General features: G+C 37.7%; 1 protein-coding gene across 1 annotated transcript in view; it reads left to right on the top strand.

The window, feature by feature from the left end:
- The window catches only part of PPP3CA (protein phosphatase 3 catalytic subunit alpha), a 302,715-nt gene that overhangs the window by 130,882 nt on the left and 149,194 nt on the right, over positions 1-22,639 (top strand). Inside the window, exon 2 of the mRNA XM_081224575.1 lies at positions 16,333-16,533. Within this exon, the coding sequence (XP_081080701.1) occupies positions 16,333-16,533 (201 nt within the window). The remainder of the gene's footprint in view (positions 1-16,332; positions 16,534-22,639) is intronic.

The following is a 22,639-nucleotide window of genomic DNA, read 5'->3' as shown; positions in this document are numbered from 1 at the left end:
ATACACTGTTCAGTAAGGTACGTATATGAGTAAGGAGACATCAGAAATAAGCTGATTTTACACTGTTTTTTTGAAATTGTTAGACACATACGGTATGTCCTCAGCTTAAACTAACATGTTTATGATTTTGATTAAAATTTTTTGGCCAATTTTACTGATACCCTCTATTATTGAATATTAATGTTTGTGTGAACTGACAGACTCACTTTGTCAAAATAGTTGAATTGGTTATTTGTTTATAGTAGGTTTTGACAAAACATATGTGTCAAGAAGACAGTTTTACAGAAAAATAATTGGGAGTTGAGGCATGATTGATCCCCTGCTAGATAGTCACCAGACATAACAGCATGTTCAAATCTGTAAGAAAACTTGCCATAAATAAGTCCATTTAACCATGTTTAACAGATGTTCCAGAGCTTTTTTCTCCTCCAGAGATGCTTTATTTTATAAAACACCTATTATCTAAGAACTGTCTTTGGTAAATGCTGCTATTTATGTAAAATCTGATATTCTTAGAAGGCCCAGTAGTCTCTGGAGTTCTTATGTGAATTGCTCTTCTGAACCTTCCACTAAAGTCACATTAAACTCATAGTAAGAATTTCATACATGCCCATGATGATGAATTCAGTTCTTGATTAGACACCCCTCTTGGGGCCATATTTAATGTCAATTGGCATGATAAGTTTCTCTCTGCTAGACCCCAAATATGATAGAAACACTTACATGATACTTGGGTTTTTGTTTTTTTTTTTTTAGGTATAAATAAGCCAAGTGTAAATGAGAGTTTTCAGGTGATACAACAAAATGCTGGCATATGAAACTACAGAAATCCTGTGGGAATTCACTGAAGCACAATAATAACAAATAATAAAAAAATACTTAAATTTGAGTTCATACTTCCCACTAAGTATTGCACTAAGCACTTTTGCAAGTATGGTCTCATTTAATCCTTTTAAATGCCTCTTGGTTATGTAAATATCTCCATGTTACAGGTGAGGAAACTCTGGTTTCTCAAGGATTTCTTAAGGACCCATAGCCGTTTAAGCCAGAATGTGAAGATAGGTGATTAGGTACTTCAGAACTCACCACTGCTACACTTAGTGTCATTTAGAGCTCAGATTCTGCTCCATATGGCTGAAAATTGTCAATGGCAGCTGCACTAACTAGTCTTTTTAAGGAGTAAAGGTTGGGGAGGCACATTTTTTAGCAAAATCACAGGCTGGACTGAGAGGCAGCCCACAGTCATTGATGGAAAACTTTTGAGTTTTGGATAGGATCCAAGCTCAATGCTCATATGTGGAAACACTGGAGGTATAAATAAGCCAAGTGTAAATGAGAGTTTTACTTCTTGATCAACCCATCAAAAACCAAATTACAGCTAAGGCCTTGTACCTTTCATAAACTGAATACTGAACTAGCTGTTCCTTATACTATTTTGGTCTCTTTCAAGTTGGGAACAATTAGATAAGAAGATAGCAGAGCCAAATTAAGATGTTGAAGGAGCAGACTGCACATTCAGGATAAATATTATTGGGTTTAGAGAATTATGTGATGAGATGTGAATCGTATATCAGTAAATCATTGGAAAGTTTTTTTTTTTTGGATTGCTTGCCATGTCCATTCTGGGTAGGGAATAATGAACTCAAAAAGAAAGAGCATGGTTCAGGGAATCCAGAGAACTAGGTATGACTTCAGGCTTTGCCTTTAATTATCTTTGGATTATTGGATAAGTCACCTCTTACCTATAGAGGCATGGTAGCAAGGATTAAAAGCACAACTCTAGAGTCGGGGGTCCTCATAGGAGCCCTGGTGTCTCCTAGTTATTTGCTATGTGAACTTGGTAAAGTCATTTTTTGTGCCTTGAATTCTTGCATATGAAAAGTAGATTAGCAGTATCCACATCTTAGGATTTTTATGAAGTTAACACATGCAGTATAAAGTGTTCAGAAGGGTGTCTAGGATATAGGACATGCTATGTGTTAACGATTATTTTATTATTGTTTTAATTATTATTATTATCACTACTACTCTTATTCTCTTTAAGGCTCAGTTTCTTCAACTAGAAAATTAAGGGGTGAAATTCATGAATTTAAGATCATAATTTCAGATTCGTACACAGTTATTGAATTTAGCATAAAAGTCTTCTAATGATTTGTGAGGAGTCTTATGAGTACAAAAGTATGAAAATTAATACAAACAGCAAGTGCTGTGTGTTTTTAGGGCAAAAAAATAAACACAAAGCAAACACAAAGTAAAAAGACAAAGCAAAGCCCTGTGTTTGGCAATTGAAGGACATGTTATTAAGTGTTTGATTCTCAAGGATGTGGAGGTTTAGATGGAAAGCAGGCTTTGCATCTTTGCAGAAGTTGTGACATTTGAACGGGGACGATTAGGAAGTTACAGCTTAAGTAGGTAAGCAAGGCATTTGTTAATCATAAGGACTAATTAGGAAGTATTTGCTATGCCAGTAATGTTCCACGCACTTTACAAATATTAGTTTATTTAATCCTCAAGAAACTAAATAACTCACCCAACATCATACAGTTGGTGAAGTTGGGATGTAAACCCAGGCAGTTTGGCTTCTGAGTTTGTGCTTTTAGCCCCTTTGCCTTACTATCTCTGAAAGGCTTGAAGAAAGGTATAAGGTTACATGGAATACTTAGAATATGTATTGTGTAATTGGGTATGGCCAAACTATAGGGTTTGAGGGTAAGATGTATTAAGGGTTGGTAACTGGAGAATTAAAGAAATAGTCTGATCATTATCTTCATAATCTAGATAAGAATGTATTGAGGAATTAAACTAGAATGGTCACCATAGTAACGGTGAGAAAGCCACGTTAGAGAAGATCTTAGCCTCTTGGGGTCAGGGATCCTTTTGAGAATCTGTTAAATTGTGGGCCTTCTTTCCAGAAATGTGTGTAACATATGACATTGCTACAGAATTTCAACAGTTTCACAAACCCTTTAATTTATTTGATGCTTTACGCAGCTTGGTTTTCCTCCCTTGTAATAATTGTATATTTTCATAAGTCTACAGTTTGTTTTTACTTTGTGTTTGTTTTGTTTTCTATGTTTTCTTTCAGTAGTCATACTTTTTAATATTTTACTTTCCTTTTTTTAAATAAATTTATTTATTTATTTATTTATTTTTGGCTGCGTTGGGTCTTCGTTGCTGCGCGCAGACGTTCTCTAGTTGCGGTGAGTGGGGGCTACTCTTTGTTGTGGTGCGCGGGCTTCTGATTGTGGTGGCTTCTCTTGTTGCGGAGCACGGGTTTAGGGTGCGCGGGCTTCAGTAGTTGTGGCTCTCTGGCTCTAGAGCACAGGCTCAGTAGTTGTGGTGCACGGGCTTATTTACTCTGAAGCATGTGGGATCTTCCCGGACCAGGGCTCGAACCCGTCTCCCCTACACTGGCAAGCAGGTTCTTAACCACCAGGCCACCAGGGAAGCCCTAATATTTCACTTTCTTCAGATACCTGCTCTTTGGTTACTAATTTTTACGAAATTATAATTTTGTCAAGTTCTTGATCAACTTTAATCAACTTTATGTCCTTGCTGTATGAATATATGTAAATAAATAATTGCAGTGAAATTTCCTTACTTTGTTGCTTGAGTACAAAAGTGTTAGTAGACCTTTTGGTCAGTAGATAGTCTCTACTTATCCATATCATTCTGTGTTAGTTCACAAATAGTTTGTTATTTGAATAACTGTATCTTGGATGGGAACATTATTTGCATTAAAAAAAAAAAAAAAGATCAGTCCTATTTGCAAAATGCAACTGAAGTGGCCTCTTGTGGAGAGCCAGATCCAAGATTCTGCCTTTGCTCCTAGGACCCTTTTTTGTCTCTTGAGCGTGGAAACCCTTAGGGTGACTAAGTCTAGAGGTAAGGGAGTCAGAAGAGGATGGGTGACTGATTATCATTTGTTTTGTTTATCATTTGGTGTGAGAGTAGTAATTGGGTCCCCCTTGACTATGTGGGGAGTAAACATTGCCAATACCTATGGGAAATTGCTCTAGTAAAATTCACATGCTATTTAGGATTTGATTTTTTTAAAAAATACAATCTAACTTGGCAGTTTGGTGAGCTGAACTCAAGCTTATCTTTCTGAAGTGATGAAAATCAATTCTTTTCTTTCTTTCTCCTTTTCCTTTAATTTCCCCTGAACTTTTACTCCACTTGGAGTAAAGTTAAAGTCTCCATTTCAAAAGTATAAATTATTTCTTTGTACAAATGTACAAAAATCATGATGTTATTAACCAGTTAGTTTAGAGGAAGAATGTTATCAGAAAAACAACTTTAGAGGTTTCTATATTTTCTCAGACTTCAAGCTTATGAAAGAAAGTTGCTTTTATTTAGTTTGCATTTATGTAATAGATAAAATCTTTATGACATTTTTCTTTCTTCAGTACTTAATGTATGTACCCTATATATCATTTAAAAAATACACCTGATATATAGAGTATTAGCAAATCAAAGACTATTTTGAGTTTCATTATGAATGACTAAACGCACATTTTTGGGAATGAAGACCATTTATATTTCTAAAAATAACTGACAATATACATAAACCTTCATGTATATACTCTGATTAGGGAAGGAGACATTTCACTGACGGTGAAGTTATCACATAACTGAGACATGTATCTCTTTTAAACACTAAATTATTGAAAATTCTATTTAATGAAAGTGTATCAAAATTGTATTATACCTTTTCCACTTTGTAACAGTGTATTGTCCAGTAATCTGGAATAAGATGCTTATGAAGTGTGGAATGTGTACCATTATGAACACCATGGATATGCCCTGATATCCTCTAGGGCTGTTGTGAAATATGGAACTCTACACAGGAATGCTTAGTTATGCCTGGCCAGCATCCTTTTCTATTTAGTATTCTGAGAATGCCTCCATTCCTTTCCTATGGAGTAATGGGCACAGATTTTCTGGTGAGTGTTCTCACTCCAGCTCAATTTTTGATTACCTCTGGGTGTGTAATTGAACTGTTGTTGGTGAAGATGATGAGAACCAGAGCTCTGAATAAGTGGAGCATTATCGTGAATCAAGGGATTTAAAGAGCACACACACAACTCCATTGTTAAAGTAACGCACACTCTTTCACCATTTGATTTGTATGTGTGTGGATATATCCTTTATCTTACATTTGTATTAATCTGTTAGTTATATATTCAATCATGATTATTTCTTGAGTGGGGATTTAAGGCAAGGGAAGATTTTAAATGATGTAGTAATAAAAAAACCCACTATGTTTCTAAATGGGCCTGCCAGTTGTGAATTCGGCACATGTAACTTTAAGAAAAGCATTCACAGTGTTGCCTAAATGATTCACCATCATGCCCAAATGAGTATCTTGAACTTGGGTAGTGAAAAATTTATGGGACTGAAGCTTTTAAGATGTTTTAGGGAACCATAACCCAAAGTCATATATCATGGGAATTATGTTACTCTGTTTGTCATTCTATATGTGCTTAGAATGAGTTAGATAACCTAGTTTTTGGCTATTCTGGACTGCTACATTTTACAATACATTTTTCATTTGTGTCTACAAATAAGATTTGAATTCATTCTGACTGGTAGTGATAGTTTGTCAAACAGATACTAAAAAGAGGGGAAAGAAAGTCCTGAGCTACTTCTGACCCGTAGAAATGCTGAGAAAGTGTTAGTTTATTAAGTCTCAGATATTTCAAGTTTAACAGTTAAAACAAAGTCTTTTTCTTACTGAAGCATACTTCAGTAAATACATATTAATAGCATTCTTATAAGCTAGAAAATGTTCTTTTTAAAGGAAATATTTGAATGTCTTTCTGAAGTTCCAGAGAATAGTGCTTTATAAGCTTAAAAGCACCAAAATACTATCGTACTGATATGGTATTGTCTTTATTGTTGTTGGGTTAATTTTACATCACAGATAACAACAAAATTTTATATATGATCCTGTAATCACATGTGGCATTAAAACATTCAGTACTTCAAACTTTTTGTAGTGATTGTTTCCCCTTCCCTTTTCAGTTTTCTCTGCTGCTCACTTTTGACCATGTCTGTATGTTTCATCTTGGGATGAAACATACATCTGACAGACTTGGTCTCTTTCCTGTAATGAGAACTTTAAAGACACATTTACTAAATGCAGTTTTCAGTTTGAGTTATTTTGGCCATTGACTGTTCTTTTTATAATTACATACATACTTTTAGATCTGAACAAAGCCATTTTTTTCTATTCTCTCTTCTTAAACTACAGATCTTCCTCGACTTATGATAGGGTTATTTCCCAATAAACCCATCCTAAGTCAAAAATATCATAAGTTGAAAATTCATTTAGTACATACCTCTAACCTACCACATATCATAGGCTAGTCTAGCCTACCTTAAACGTGCTCAGAACACTTACATTAGTCAACATTGGGCAAAATCACCCAACACAAAGCCTATTTTTATAATAAAGTGTTGAGTATCTCACATAATTTATTGAATACTGCACTGAAAGTGAAAAACAGAGTGGTTGTAAATGTATCATTATTGCTTGGCTAACTGGGAGCTGTGGATCAAAAAGAGTAGTATACTGCAGATCCCTAGCCTTGGGAGAGATCAAAATTCAAAGTTAGAAGTACAGTTTCTACTGAATGCATATTTTTGGTTATCATGGTAAAGTTGAAAAATTGAAAAATTATAAGTTGAACCATTATAAATTGGGGACCATCTGTACTTCTAGTACCACAGAAACTTTACCCCCTATCTGAGTGAACAAGGAGAAAAAAAAAGTTCATTCATTTTTGCATTCACTCAAAAACATATTGATTGAATATCAAATGCCAGGGTACTGGACTTGAGCCTTTGGTGGCACTCGATTGTTAATCTTTCTACTTATTATTAGAATTATTCTGATGTTTTTCAAATAGTGGTGATTAATTGACTCATTTAAAGAGTTGCCTGTCAATTTGCAATTGACATTATAATCCCAGCAACCTGTTTCCTTAGTTCTTTGAGAATTTTCTTTATGCACAAAATATGCGCTGTTTACGAGTGGAAAATCTTTCTTAAGAGTGTTTCTTTATGGAGGAAGGGAATGCAGTCGGTTGCAGCTTTATTATGATATCAGACATTTTCCATTTCATAGGCTGAGAAATGCATATGTGTTTTAAAATCAGAATTGACAAGGACATTTTAAGGATAAACGAAACATATGAAAATGAAGTTTGAGAGGGTACATTTGTGGGTGGTATTCACTAAAGCATTCCAGTTTTTAAATAGATGTGTGAAGATTATGATTCGTGGGGTACATATTTGAGGTGCCGAGAATTGGGACCTCCTGTATGCTTCTGCATTATTCACAGGAGTGGGTCGTTCTTAGAAATGGGAGACCAGAGAGAGTGGATGAGAGCAGGTCTCTGGTCATCAGGGTGAAGCAACCAGTGTAAGCATTACTAGAACACGGGGAGGCCCAGAGGTCCTGATGCTTCATGATTGAGCCCACGCGGAGTAGGGAGCACGGAGCAAGGGCAGGGGCAGTTAAATGCAAGCCTGGGAATTTAGCTCCTGCCCTTGGCTCTCTGGAGGGTGACTCTGAGGCAGGGTATTTCAATCTTTGCTTCACTGTGGCACACAGATATAAGGCTCTATGCCAAATTCATTATTTTTTTTAAGCAATCACCCTTTATATGCAAAAGTGGTAACATCCTTAAATTGCCACTTAGGATTTACATCATTCGATATCATTTGGGTCATAGGTTTGCCATTTCATCAAGATCTTTCAAAGAAGAGAGAGTCTGTTCATTTAAAAAAATTATTCTGACGCCTGTAGGTGTTTCAACCACAGGGGATGGGGACCGAGGGCGGGCACGTGGGCATAGAAAATGTGTGGGCATCTCCAGCTGAATGATGAACTTGAAAGGAAAGAATTGTGTGTGGGCATAGATTGATTTTTTTCATATTAACTTACAAGTTTCGGATTGAAGACTAAGAAGGCACACATTATACTTTGCAGGTTTGCTATTTTAAATACACAGATTTATATTTATTAATGAATTTCTAATCAAATAGTTCAATTCAGGTAAAGTCCTTCCTTATATTTCATGTCTTAGGCCATGGAGTGGAGGATTTCTGAATGATAAAGTGTGTCTCCGGTTAAATAAAGTTTTAGAATCTCTGGATACTCTTCATTCCTAAGGAATGATTATCGTGTTCATAGGGACCTGCTTGCTTGGGAGATAAATTCAACTTGTCTTAAAGTATCTTGTTTGTTGCTTGATTTTTATCTCCTCCTGTGACATATGTCTCCAGAGAAGAAGAAAATGTTCAAGGCAAAAAATAAATAAGTAAAAAGCCCTCTATGTAAATGGATCCAAGTGAGTGGAATTTTATGCATTACTGTAAATTTACTATTCCAGAGATTACTATAAATACCATTTGCTGAAAATACTGCTGTAGTCATTTTATCTAGTTCCAAGATCCAGTATAGCTGGAGTACATACTGCGGTAAATGTTATCTCTGTCTTTATTTAAAACTGAACAAAACAGAACAAAACACACGATAGAGTAGACCCTTATTAAACAACACATCTTCAATTACATATTAAGACATTTAAAAATATATAATTTAATTTACATATCTAAGTTAAAACCTTTAATATTTAATTTAAATTCTTGGTTTAATCTAAACATTCGATATCATGTATCAAAACCAGTAAATGTAATTTTGCTTTTATCTTGTACATGTATAAAATAATTTGTGATTGGCCTGACCCGCATGTTAGTCACAGGACTTGTGCATAGAACTTTTTAATTTTCACTGAAAAATCAGATTTTATTTAAGCCTCACAGTAATTCTGAAATATTTTGAAACTTAAGACTTTTGTTAAATAATCTTTCATGTTGAGTCATTATTACATAATTCATTATGTAAGCCACTTGCAGTTTTTCTGGTAATTAAATGAACTAAGCACAATATCAGAACTTCAAAGGAGTTTTGTGATAGAACAACCCAAGACTTCATGTGGAGAGAGTTGTGGACTATGTCCTTGAGTCCTTAGCCTCAAGACTGAGGGTAGCGGCCAGAAAATAAGAAAAGCTGTACATGGAAAGGAGAGGGGGGTAGCTGTACATCAAGAAACATACTTACTTGAAAATTATTTTGAAACAGACAATAAAAAGAAGCTCTGATTGTACTGTTAAGGTACTCATTTTCACTAATTAATTATTAATCCTTTGTTGTTGGAACAATATTTATTTTCATTAATTTGTGTCTGATCTTAAAGAATTGCTTTAGCACATTTCAGATTTAGGTTCAAAAATTACTGTGTATAATATATGTTCTGTAAGTCATAGGAAAAAAAATTGCTTATTTTAATAAATGTTTCAAGTACTGTAGTGCTCTTTTATTAACACTTTGGGGATGTTACATAAAATACCACTGTGCTATATTTGCACGTAAACATTCAGGAAAACCAGATGGGGTATTCAGTTTGCTAGTGAAATGATCAGTACACATACTGTGTCTAATAATTGAATACATTTTAAAGCTCAGGATCTGTGTGGTCGTATTCAGAGAGGGTGGGTAAAGAGGTCTCTGCTAAGGATGAATAAAGTCATGATAGCAGTAGGGGGAAAAAAGAAAAAAAACACCAGTAAATTAATGAATTGAAGTTATATTTGTAGACCTACTGTGAAGAATTTTTTTAGCTTAAGTGGGACCGGATGTTTCTGTTTACAAGATTAATGTTTCTGTTTATAAAATTAATATTCAACTGCACTTGAGGTGGGCAAGCATATTTTAATTTGACAGGCATTAATATCTATAATGAAAGCCAGAGGCTTTCAAACAAGCAAGTGATGAGTATCCACAGGAGTAGCATGAGTAGGACTCTAATAAATACCTTTCTACAGTTTTTCTTAGAGGCTAGCTGTGGTTAATTTTTAAGCTATCTTTGCCACACAACGTGTTTTGTATATCTTTGCATATAGACATTCTGTGCATGGATAAACATGTATCCCCATACTGATAGAGTTTTTTTAAACCCAGAAGAATATAAGTCAAACCTAATTTCTCTGTGTTAGAACCCAAAGAAAATTTAGTGAAAAGTCACTCGTATTTCCTTTTATGTACCCCATCACTCTGTTCAGAAGTAGGATCAGATTCCACATATTTTAATTACTGATGATGGAGGTACTTATGTATATTGTAGCTGGAATATTGTACCTTACAATTAGCATATTCTATTTTCATTACTTACCTTCAAGACAGAGCCTCATCTTTCAGAGTCATCTAAAAAATTAGATATTTATTATATACTTTAGACAAAAGAAATGGGTGACAGCATTTAAGAGTTTCTAGGAACCCAGGCATAACTTTAAGGTAGATAAAGACACTTTTTTTTCTTACTGCTTATATTGTCTGTCATTTTCTTTAAATTTTGCCCTTAGGTGTTGTGGTTAAACAGTTTCTCACCTATCCCAAGCAAAAACTCATAATTTTACCACATGGTAAGTTCTTCAGAGTCTGGCTCTGCTTGTTTTTGTTTTCTTTCGCTCACTTCTCCCCAGCCCTTATCACTGCCTAGCATGGAATACAACACATAGTAGGTGTTAAAGGTGCTTGACGACCGATCAATTGATTGATTGATATGGTTTGATTAGAATAAGTTTGTGACATATACAGATGTCCAGAAGGAAATCGATGGAGGGCCAATCTGTGGAGGCCAGGCCAGAATGTGTTTTGTGTCTGACACGTGGTATCCTTAAGCTATTCTCTTAACATGTGTTGACATAAGTATCTTAGCCCTGTGCAGACAGTAGCCACATGAAATATGGGACAAGTGTTGTTCTTGGACGCATTCTGATTACAGAGAGGGATGAAATAAACGTGTCTGGACTTGCAGAGGCATTGCACCTGCTGTGGATGATTGACATTGTGGAGCATGTTTGGGGGGGGAGAATTAAACTGCCTGGTGTTGTGTACGTCTTTACTTGATGATATAGATAGGTCAGTGAATCTCAGTCTGGACTTCACATTAGTATACTCTGGATTTCTTTAAAAAACCTGCCACTGTCCTGGCCCTACCCTAGACAAGTTAAATCAGAATCTCTAGAGGTTGGGCCTGGGCATCATTCATTTTAAAAAGCAATTCCAACGTGCAACCGGTTTTGAAATAGTTTGAGGTTTTGTAGGAACCAAAGCTGAAAGAGAAGAAAGATTAAGGAATATAATTTCCACTCACCCTGTTCTCGTTTACTTGTTGAGAAAGATACATCACGGTTCAATAATGATGTAGTATAAACCATTTATGCAGTTTTAAATACTCTAGTCATGGAATTAAAAAGAGGAAAGAGGAATAGTTGGAATTAATTTTAATAGTACATTTTATTTAGCCCAATATATCTTATTATTAAAACATATAATCAATATAAGAATGTTAATGAGACATATACAATCTTTTTTCCCCCTTGTATCAAGTGTTCTAAGTCCAGGGAATCCTGTAGCTTTGCAGCACGGCTTGGTTTGGACTGGCCACTTTCCAAGTGCTCAGCCGCCCTCTTGTGTGGCCAGTCAGCCTCATATCGGACAGATCTGGAGGGTAAAGTGCTGGAAGAGAGACCAGGAGACCTGAATGTAGTGTTGGTTTTGTCACCAACTAATCCTGTGACCTTGGACAATTCACTTATCCTCTCTCTTGACTTCAGTTCCTTTTTGTTTACTATGAGGGGGTCAGCAGTCAGTCTAAATTGGGAGTTTTATAATTTTACTCCAAAGAGCCCCAGGATTCCGTGAGCACACCTTAACTGCCGTCATACGGAAGAAGAGAAACAAGCAATCTGCTTTAGGCTCTTCTTTCTTTTGGATATACTTGCATTTCTGGATGTCATTTTGTTTGAGGAAAGAAACAAAAAAATTTTTTTAAACCAAACCAACGTTTGAAAAATCACTCGGTTGAATGTTTTCTTAAGTCTGTGGTTCTCTCTTGTCAGCATTTATTCCAGGAAGAGGTCAGGCAGCAGGTATCCTGCTTTTCCTTCCAGTGAAGGTATCACCATGACAGTGACTCTTGAATATTTCCTATCAAGTAGTAGGGATTCCTTCAATAGTGGCTACAGTGGCTCAGAGTTGAGAAATAGAAAGCTCAGATACCGAGGTCTACCCCAGAGTGATACAGTTCACTTATGGCTACTGAGGCAGCTCGTGGTTGTCTAAAACCGACCTCTAGCCCAAAGCTCAGGGGACCCCTGATTCTGAGGTGTGGTCCCCATAGTCAGCCAGAACCCAGAGCTAGGAATACCTTGGCTGCAAGGCTTTTCTGACTTGGAATGTATTTCTCTACTGGTGAATGCCTAATTGACACTAATGTCAATAATTGTTATACAGATGCCAGTACTGGATGCCCATGGCTTTGGTTCCTAGACTTTCAACCTTCCTCCCTATCACATAGATGAACTCTCTGGTAGCATCAACAAATAGAAAAGAAACAATATCATTTCCAACCTGTTCTTTGGAAATCAGTCTTTGCCAGATTTCCACAGTCAATGACATGGGAATACAATCCTAGTCCAGTGTGTTGTTTGCCTTTAAAGACTTCTTTGGTGGTTTGTGGCAGGAGTCAGTCAAGGACTTACATGTCCCAGATTTTGGCTACTTTGCTGTTTTATTTGACAACAATAGCAAAAAAGACACCGAGTGGGAATAGTGAAGTGGGGAAAGCTGAGAAGGTTTCTATCTATTTTTAAGATGCTTCTAAGAAGTCTTCTATAATATCATCTTCTTTACTTAACAGGCAATTATGAGAAAATTGTTTTAGAAAGAATCAGCCCGAATATCAGCAGTTATTTCAGAATTTTTATTAGCATGCACAAGCTTAATTCTTCCAATCTTGGCCTGCTCATGTATAAATGGAAGCAACTTGTCATACTCAAAGCAAAAGAGGGAAGGGGAAATCCCATTTTGCTATAGCAAGTGTAGCCACTTATACAATGAGTTAATGAAAGAAATGTTTTCTAAGCATGTTAGACTCTTTGGTCCAAGTAGTTTTCGCTCAATATTTGGCGCAGGTCTGCATGTAGGACTCTAGGTGAACAGAGAAAGCAAATAAGTGTGACCTTTGTAAGGCTGGTGTTTTCTTTATGAAGCCAAAAAGTGTACAAATACAAATATTAGCCCATGCTTAGTTTTGTCCCAGAAAACTTCTCTCTGGCTGACTGCATCTCTCCGTTTGCTCTTTGGCATCGTTGCTACCCATCTTGGTTCCCTGCAGGCCTTGCCATCTGTTTAATTGGTAAAGGGGCCCATCTTATCAGTGTCCCTATCATCCACTTGGAAATAGAGCCCTTCGATTGGCCTTTCTCCTCTTTTTTCTTGCTTCGGTTTATTTGGAACCAGCCCCAATATCTCAGTGCCAGGTGGCTTTACCTTAGCCAGTTACCTTAGGATTAGCAATTACTGGAAGGTAAGAGATCTGCAGCAAAGGGTGGGAGCATCTGTTATTGCAGTGATCTTGGCCTTGGAGAGAGTCTAGGACTTGGAGAAAGTCTAATTCATGAAGGTGATGCCCTCCCTGGGGTGCTCTCCTTTTGCCTCTCATCTTCTTAAATGCTTCAGCTCTTTCAGGTTTAACCCTTTGATCTGCCGGAAGTTTAATAAGGCCAGCTAGGGGCTTCCCTGGTGGCGCAGTGGTTGAGAGTCCGCCTGCCGATGCAAGGGACACGGGTTCGTGCCCCGGTCCGGGAAGATATCACATGCCGTGGAGCGGCTGGGCCCGTGAGCCATGGCCGCTGAGCCTGCGTGTGCGGAGCCTGTGCTTCGCAATGGGAGAGGCCACAACAGTGAGAGGCCCGCGTACCGCAAAGAAAAAAAAAAAAAAAGGCCAGCTAGCATGTGTGTGGCAGAGATCTACTGCCTGACAATAAATCAGCCTCCTTCCCTTCTGTGTTCTATGATTCTTGCCTGACAGTTTTGCAGAGTCACTTAAACCTTGACAGTTGTCCTAGTCACACTTTAGGAACTCACTTGAAAAAAAAAAATCAGCTCATGGCCTAACCCCAAGTGTCCTTTTGAAGTTTCCCCCTTTCCACCCCCATCCTGTCTCTGGGGAATTTTGAGGAGTTGCCAGGTAAGATATTTTCTACTTTCAAACCAAACATAAAGACCCAGGTAAAGAAATGTGGCCATGGAAATGTTTCCGTGTTTTCTTAACAAGCGTGTATGTTAGTCAGGCAAGAAAAAGGGAGGAGGGCAAAGAAACAGAATGAACAAAATAGAGCCCAAGTGCCAGAAGTCTAATGACTTCGTTGCCTCTTTTTTCTCCTCCTTGTTTAATTCTTGAACTTTCTTTTTCTTTCATTTTACACTATGCTTTGGTGTTAATGCATTTTGTCTCTTATTTTACCTCTTGCTTTTGTATTACATATCTATTCTACTATAAGCCACTCCAAATAATTTTTGAAAATAAAAGTGTGGTCTTTATAAGAAATACTGCTCGGGATTCATTAGAATTTCAATTCTAGAAAGTGATTTACTCATCACTTTTTAATTATTAAGCACTGTCTTAAGTACTTTCTGGGAAGTAGTGTGGTGTAGCTATTAACACAAGTATTCCGGCATCAGAGTGCCAGGGTTGACGCTCAGCAGGTGTACATATAAATCACTAGGTGATTATCTTGGGCAAGGTGCTTAATATTTTTGAGTCTCAAGTTTCTCTCCCACAGTCATGTTATAGGGACTAGATAAGTTTATATATAAACACTTGTACTTATGCCTTCCTCACCTTACAGCTTTATTGTGTCTGACTTTATTACCCAAACAATGCCTGGCATAAAATAAACACTCTATTAATGATAGCTACTACTAGTACTAGTTACTTTAGTTATTATAACAATCCTCAGATAGATATAATCCCCACTTTCCGGGTGAGGTAACTGAAGCCAAAGGTTATTTAGCTTGCCCAAGGTCATATAGCTGGTGAGTGCTCAGAGCTAAGGTTTGCACCCAGGTTCATCTGACCATGAAAGCCTCCTGCATGTCCATGGAGTCTGCACTGCCACTTCATTTTGGAGGCATAATTAAATAGATATGCTTGGATTGTTAGGAAAATCAAGCTTGCATCCATCAGTACATGTTCATTTCCTGACTTTTAAGTAGTTGTCATTTCTCTTGGACAACAAGTCTGTGCTATTAGATTGCACAAAATTTCTTGGCATAGGTCTACCATAAATCTTGCTTCTTTGAGAGACGCTTTCAGGAGGTAAGAGGGCTAGGTTTAATCCGTAACATCAAGTGTTTTACCTAAGAGAAGTGCTTCATATGGAGATGTTCTTATGCATATGACATAATGCACATGGCAGATGAAAGTTACATGAAACAGTGTTTGTGCTTCTTCCAGATATTTCTAATAGATCTGAGTTATCCAGTAAATGAACCCTCATGTAAAATGGAGAAATAATGATTTTCCCTCACTGAAGGGGCTGACTGGCCATTTATCAGAAATTTAACCTTTATAATACCATCTCTGACCGTGGCCCTTTGGACGTCCTGGCACATTGTAGGAGTTTAGTGAATATCCTCTAGCTGAATGAGTGAATGAATGTATTTAGACATGTGAAGAATGGCAGGAGCCACAAGAGACCTTCTCACTGTTAAGAAGGCATGGGGGCACGGGTGGAAGAGAGAATGGTTGGCTCTAAGTCTGAGCAACAAACGGAATTTGTCGTTATATCATACTCCTAAATACCTGTGTCTCCTGATGTCACACTGTCCTCTCACTGTTCAAGAGATTCCCTGATTTTCTGTTCAATATTCAGTGTGTTTTCGCCCTCAGATTCCTGCTTTCTCCTTATACTGTGAGTCAGTCGGTCAGTTTACTCAGAGATGTAACTCCCATTGAAGGGCAAATCTGGTCTGAAAGGTCTTTTCCCCTTCCTCTAATCCCAGTAGAGGAGTCTGCTTTTGAGTGAAGAAATGTCTTCACCTGAGTCAAAATTAGAAGGATGGATGTATAGGAACTCTTTGCTTTTGCTGAATTGATTATTGCCTAACAGAATCAAATCTCTCTTCTTTTTTGTTATTCACTCAGTCAGGATCTTCTAGATGCATGAGATAGGCACTGGATGAAGAAGAAATGTAAATTTCCTTTCAGCAGTCACATCACATCTAGAATCATAGGAAGAAGGCAGTCTTTAATTCTTGATAGCCCTTGATCATATTTTAATGGGGGGACTTTTTAAATACTCCAGTAGGTGGTTAGCGATAGGGATAAATATTTGGTGGTTATTATCAAATCCTAAATCTTTGGTTGTTGAGTTTTGACTAATGTAACAATTTGACTTCTTCGCTTTCAGCTGTCCCGTTTCCTCCAAGTCACCGGCTTACGGCAAAAGAAGTGTTTGATAACGATGGGAAACCTCGTGTGGATATCTTAAAGGCACATCTCATGAAGGAGGGCAGGCTGGAAGAGAGCGTTGCATTGAGAATAATCACAGAGGGAGCTTCAATTCTTCGACAGGAAAAAAATTTGCTGGATATTGATGCACCAGTCACAGGTAAGTCCTGAGGATGGAGACGGTCCACTTGGACCCACACTTTGTTGTTTTTAACATCAAATCAAAAGTCTTAGATACCAATGAGTCTTCACCTTCTTCATCTTACTCTTTTCCTGCCAAATCTGTACATTAGGAACAAAAGATTTAATACATATGTAACAGTATTTTTATTTTCATGTACTAAATATCTGTGTGATGTGATACCCTAAAAAGTGGTGTGCAGCTTAGAGATGATGAAGATATTCTGAACTAAGAAGTGATATTTGGTCAGTAGAACACTGTCACGAAGAACACAAGATAGTCATTGGGAAAGATCAGACAAAGCATAGGAAGACTTCCAAAGTAGTTAAGTGGCTAAGTTAATGCAGTGGCTCTCAGAGTGTCATCCCAGACTGGCATCACCATCATCACCACCTGGAAACCTGCTGAACTGTACCTTCTCAGCTCCCACCCCAGAACTACTGAATCAGTTCTCTGGGGTGAAGCCCAGGGATCTGTTTTATCAAGTCCTCTAGGTGACCGTGACAAACATTAAAGTTTGAGAACCATTGAACTTCAGGAAGAAGACAAAATTTCTCTCCTTCCTATAGCATTTTAGGCCTAGAAAATATGTCTTCACTTTTTGAGAGTTTTTGTTCTGTTACTTCTTAAGGGCAGATATGTATTTTGGGTAAGTGGAACTTCACTTAGACCATAAAAATTAAATCTTGCCAAAAAGTTTTGTGTGGTATAGAGGGTCAAAAATAGTAGAGGCTCTTCATCTACACTTTGTGAAATTTGCTAAACTTGCACGTTTGTATTTCTAGAGAATCTAAAAAAAACATGTATTTTCTCCTTAATTATTATCATTCTGGCAAAGGGAAGAAGTTTGACATAGAATATTTCCTTTTCAAAATAAAGAGGACATTTAAGATATTTCATATATACTACTGATTGCTTCTTTCTTCCAAACCTTCATGGACTTATAATATTATTGGCCTTCTAATATATTTTTGAAGGTGACTGGTAAGAGCAAGATAAGCGCTCTTGATATCAGACTAGACCTTCCTTGATCAAAATGCCTCTAATGACTCCTCTGCCAGAGACATTGACATTTACATTTTGCTTTGGGTTGGCAATGCTGTGTTTCTTATTTGTAATTCAGAAGAATAATGAATGTGTTTGGGGCCAGGCAGCAGGAGAAATTGGTTCCAGTGGTAAGTCAGTGTTGGACCAGTGGTGAAAAATGAAGCTACATACTTACCCTGTGTGTATCACTATGAACCCCGTTTTCCACGTGTTAAAATGCAGTCATGCAGTATTATCTTTGACTTACAGACACTGTGGAAATATAAGAACAAAACAAATGTGAACATGCTTTATACTCTTTGATACTAAAATATGAAAAAATTTTAATATCTAAGTAGTAGCTTGGAATCTACCGGAAAAGAAACTACTTTAAAAAATTGACTGTAAATTCCACCTATAAATAAATGGTAAAATAGTAGCTTTAAATGATATCTGTATCATTAAGTTTTTTTGATTTTGGTAAGAATGAATGGCTTGATATTTTACTATGATATCATAATATGACATTATGAAATGCTAAATATGGTATATTATGATATTTATTATGATATTTTCTCTACTTCACATGATAATGTGTGATTTCCAATGAACAATTCATGTTAAACTCACTAATGAGCCCAGTAGGTATTAATGGAGGTGATAATTATAACAAAAAGGAAACACGTAAAATAGACATTTAAGGGAATGTATTTCCTGGGATACCAGCTCTTCTGTTTGATGAGGCTCTGTACTGAAAGAACACATAGGGAGGTTTCTGGAAAAGTCAGATTCATGATGTTTTACCCCTGAACCTTTCTGGGGTCCATTGACTAATAGCCCTCATATTCAGCAGAGGTTGCACCTTGTTCTTTCTAGTGAGATCCCAGCTGACAGTTTGGCACATTTCCCAATATAGATATGAAGAGACTTTAGAAATCAGGACTCAATTATGTATAACTTTCCCTGGGGGAGAAAGAAAAAAAAATCCTTCTAGATGGTGACAGAAGTAGCTATGGAGACATCACAGAATATGTAGCACAGCATATGTAGTGTTTATATTTCTTAATGAAGGCAGGATTCTAAGGAACCTCCAGTAGATTCCATTGCAGTGATCTCTTTCTCCCTTTTCTGGGAATATAAAGATATGTAATATAAGTGGCGGGGGGAATTTATTTGAACATTTCCATTAAAAGGGAAAAAAAAACTCTTTTGCATATGATTCACCAGAAAGCTAAATCCATAGCTTCATATTCTAACCCATGAACTCTCCAAGCTGAAGCACGGAGGACTGCAAAATAAAAGCAGGGTACGCTAATCCGAGAAAATGGCTATCTCTTTGTATTTCAAGATACTTCTTATAATTTATTGATAACATTTTATGATATATGATTGTGTTCTGAGATTTGATTTTATTTGGACAGCTGAACCAGCAATGTAATATTTATTTTTAAATGTAGAATATTCGTTATTTGGATAACTGAATCAGTAAAGTGAATCAATGAAGTCAATATTATGTTGACACTACGCTATGCAATAAAAGGCATAGTTTACACTTCCAGATCTTAAGGGTAGAGTATTCTTTATGTAGTTCAGAATTCCACACTTAAGAAAAATGGAGAAGTTAAACAGTTTAAAAGAGAAAGCAGAAAGGAGGAAGATGTAGAAGAGGAGGGGGAGGAGAAGGAAAACAGTAGAGCTGCAAATGAGAACCTGTGAAAAAAGAGTGAGGGGAAAGAAGCAAGGACTTCTAATGTAGGGAGAAAAAACCTGACGCCTGAAACCATATGGTGGTTTTCAAGTGGTATTAGAAATAGTCTGTCACCTACATAGGTCAGATTCCTAACAATGTAAGGTGAGCCATCAGGGTAGAAACTGACGATTAGCTTCTTGTGGGCAATTCAGCTTTAAGTATAGCCTGATATGTAAACTCACAAAATGAAACAAATGGCAACTATTTTATAATCATGCACAAAAGCCACTCCCCAGCTTTCCCTCTTCTTTTCTTCCCTCCTACTTTTTATTAATAAAAGTGATTCACACTCACATGTTTAGAGAGGAGTTATGCTAACCTCTGTGTTGTGGTTTGCTCCTATTTAAAGAAAAATCTAGGAATTAGTGTCCTGGTTATTGGAAATCTGGGCATTATTGCATTCCTTTAGCATTTCTTTAATGTTTAAATTTACAAAGGTGCTCAATTTCCTTCCTCCCTCCCCTTCAAGTGTTTTTTTTTTTTTTTTTTTTTTTTGCGGTACGCGGGCTTCTCACTGTTGTGGCCTCTCCCGTTGCGGAGCACAGGCTCCAGACACGCAGGCTCAGCGGCCATGGCTCACGGGTCCAGCCGCTCCACGGCATGTGGGATCCTCCCGGACCGGGGCACGAACCCGTGTCCCCTGCGTCGGCAGGCGGACTCTCAACCGCTGCCCCACCAGGGAAGCCCTCAAGTGTTTTTAAAGTAGTAAAAAAAAAAAAAGGTTTATGTTCAGTTAGGATTTTTTTCCCTTAAAATTCTGTACTTTTGATTTTGGAGAAGAAGGACCAGGAAACTGCCTGGTCCCAATGCTCCCTCCATGTATCCCGCTGGGGAAGGTGATAAAGCACTATGTACCTTACCCTCCTGGAGCATGGATTTAGATAAGCCAGTAACCATCTCTGTGGGAGTAGAGGTGAGGATTAGTTATGGGTCCCTAATCAAAACAAGGGAGGTATGAGTCACATTCTGCTCTTTTCTCTCAGCAAACTTGCCTGATTAGAATGATGGCTGTTTTAGACATTTAACTTGAAGAATGTGTTTCTATATTGGAGGCATTTTGTGAAGGAAAGTATTTTCCCTCTTTTTGACTCTTTTTTGAAAGTTGAGTTAAATTTATCTTTGTTTCCTTGCAGACATACAAATGGAACATTAAAAAATGTGGCCAAATATCTGTGTAGCAACCTGCTATGGACTGCATGTTTGTGTCTCCCCAGTAATCATATGTTGAAGCCCAAACCCCCAATGTGATGTTATTTGGAGGTGGGGGTCTTTGGGAAATAATTAGATTTAGATGAGTCCTGAGGGTGGACCCCTTATGATGGGATTAGTGCCCTGATAAGAAGAAGATGAGATGAGAGAGCCCTCTCTCTTTACTCCGTGTGGGGATACAGCAGGAAGATGGCCATTTGCAAACCAGGAACAGAACCCTAACCAAACACTGAATATGCCAGCACCTTGATCTTGGACTTCCCATCCTCCAGAACTGTGAGAAATAAGTGTTTGTTGTTTAAGCTACCCAGTCTAAGGTATTTTGTGAACTAAGGTGAACTAAGGTACAAGTCATTTGGGAATTCAATTTACCAAACATTTGCCTGGTACAGGTGGTGTGTGTTATACACAGGTGAATAAGACCTGGTCTCTGCTCTCCCAGGGGTCAGCATATAACAAGAAAACTGAAACAGATATTTGCCGAAAGATATGTGCATCAAACTATTGATTAAATGAAAGGATATGACCTAGATTTATTCAAGCAAATTTAGAAATATCCAACTGGATAGAGCTAACTTAAAACCAAAAAGTTTTCCTCTTTTCTAAATGACTAAGGTTTCCCTGACAGTGTCCATTGATTATTATATTACATCTTTGAGCTAAAAAAAAAAAACCTGTTAAATAGCTCGGATCCTATCTGTCCTGGATATGGACTGAGAACTCTTTCAGAAGGCTAGGAACTGTGGATGGTTGAAACAGATGGGGCATAGTCCTTGAGTAGAATACCCAAGGTCTATTTGGGGAGTCAGATACAGAAATAGATAATTACTGTAAAATTTGTTAAGAACCGTAATGAAGGTGCCTATAAACTACTGTGGGAACTCAGAACAAGGAATGCAGGAAAGCCAAGAAAGTCTTGACAGATTACATGGTACTTGAACTGGAGCATGTGTGATAGGTGAAATTTTACTATGTGAAAAAGCTAGCAAAGGTTATTCTGGGCAGAGACAACAGCATATGAAAGGCACTGATATTTTTTGTAAAGTGGGAAGGCATGACCTTGGAGATTTGCTGTGGGAAGACAAGGTATCGGAAGGGTGTGAGGGGTAGGGGTGGGGGGTGAGACTGAGGTTAGACGGTCAGGGTCAGATATTAGTCTCTTGTAAGCAGCACTTAAACATTTGGTTACTGTTCTGTAGGCACTGGGAGTAGAGAGGGTCTTGGAGCGGGGGAGTTACACAGTCAAGTTTGTGGCTAGAATAGCATCCTGGATGAGATGAGTAGAGTGAGCAGGGAGGAGCTCTCGCGAGAGGGGCTGATCAGGAACCTTTCATACTCGTTCAGTATGCCCCGAGTACGCCTTGTGCCCTGGCAATGATTTTGGCAGGCTAGGAGAATTGGATCCGATTTTGATTACAGGGCCCTTCAAGAATGATGATTGACATTGATCTTAAAATGTCTGATTAGTTTGTGCATAATCAATATCCATTAAAGACTTCTTGAATATGGTAGGATGATTTATGCAGGGATCCAATTTATTACATTTCTCTTTCAGGTTCTCATGGTTTCCTGTTTTCCCTTTGACTTAGCAGAGAACATTTCCCTCATTTATAAAGCAGACGCCGACCAGGAGCTTGGGTCTTTGAAGAGAATGATTTAGAACTCATTTTCTGCTCCCTGGACCGAGGGGATAGGCCAGTATCAGCTGGGCAAACTGCTAATCTCTTCAGTTCGTCTGTTTCCTACAGGGGGGGATTTGTCCCTAGGGCAGCAAAGGATTCCCTCAGTGGCTGTGCCTGCCATTTAGCATGTCAGGCAGTTGCCAGGAGAACCCTTTGGCTTTGTTCCTGGATGTGAGAGTGAACTAGTGGCCAAGTTTAAGGTCATGGCATTCCTTCCCTTACAGCAGCTGACGTCAATTAGGAGAATTCCCCAGGCCTTTACTCTGGGGAGAGTTAAGTGGGGTAAGAATCCAGTGTCTTTTGAGAACTGAAAGATCAGTGTTTATTCTCTTCATACTATCATTTGTCACAATCAGAGCAATGCAGCCTTAGTTTATATGAGGATAAAATATTACTTCTGGGGCATTTTGCCCACTTC

Source organism: Mesoplodon bidens (genome assembly GCF_964165515.1).
Source record: "Mesoplodon bidens genome assembly, chromosome: 1".
NCBI classification, from domain to species: Eukaryota; Metazoa; Chordata; class Mammalia; order Artiodactyla; family Ziphiidae; genus Mesoplodon; species Mesoplodon bidens.
The sequence above is the reverse complement of the archived record's forward strand: the minus strand, read 5'-3'. Positions and strand labels throughout refer to the sequence as shown.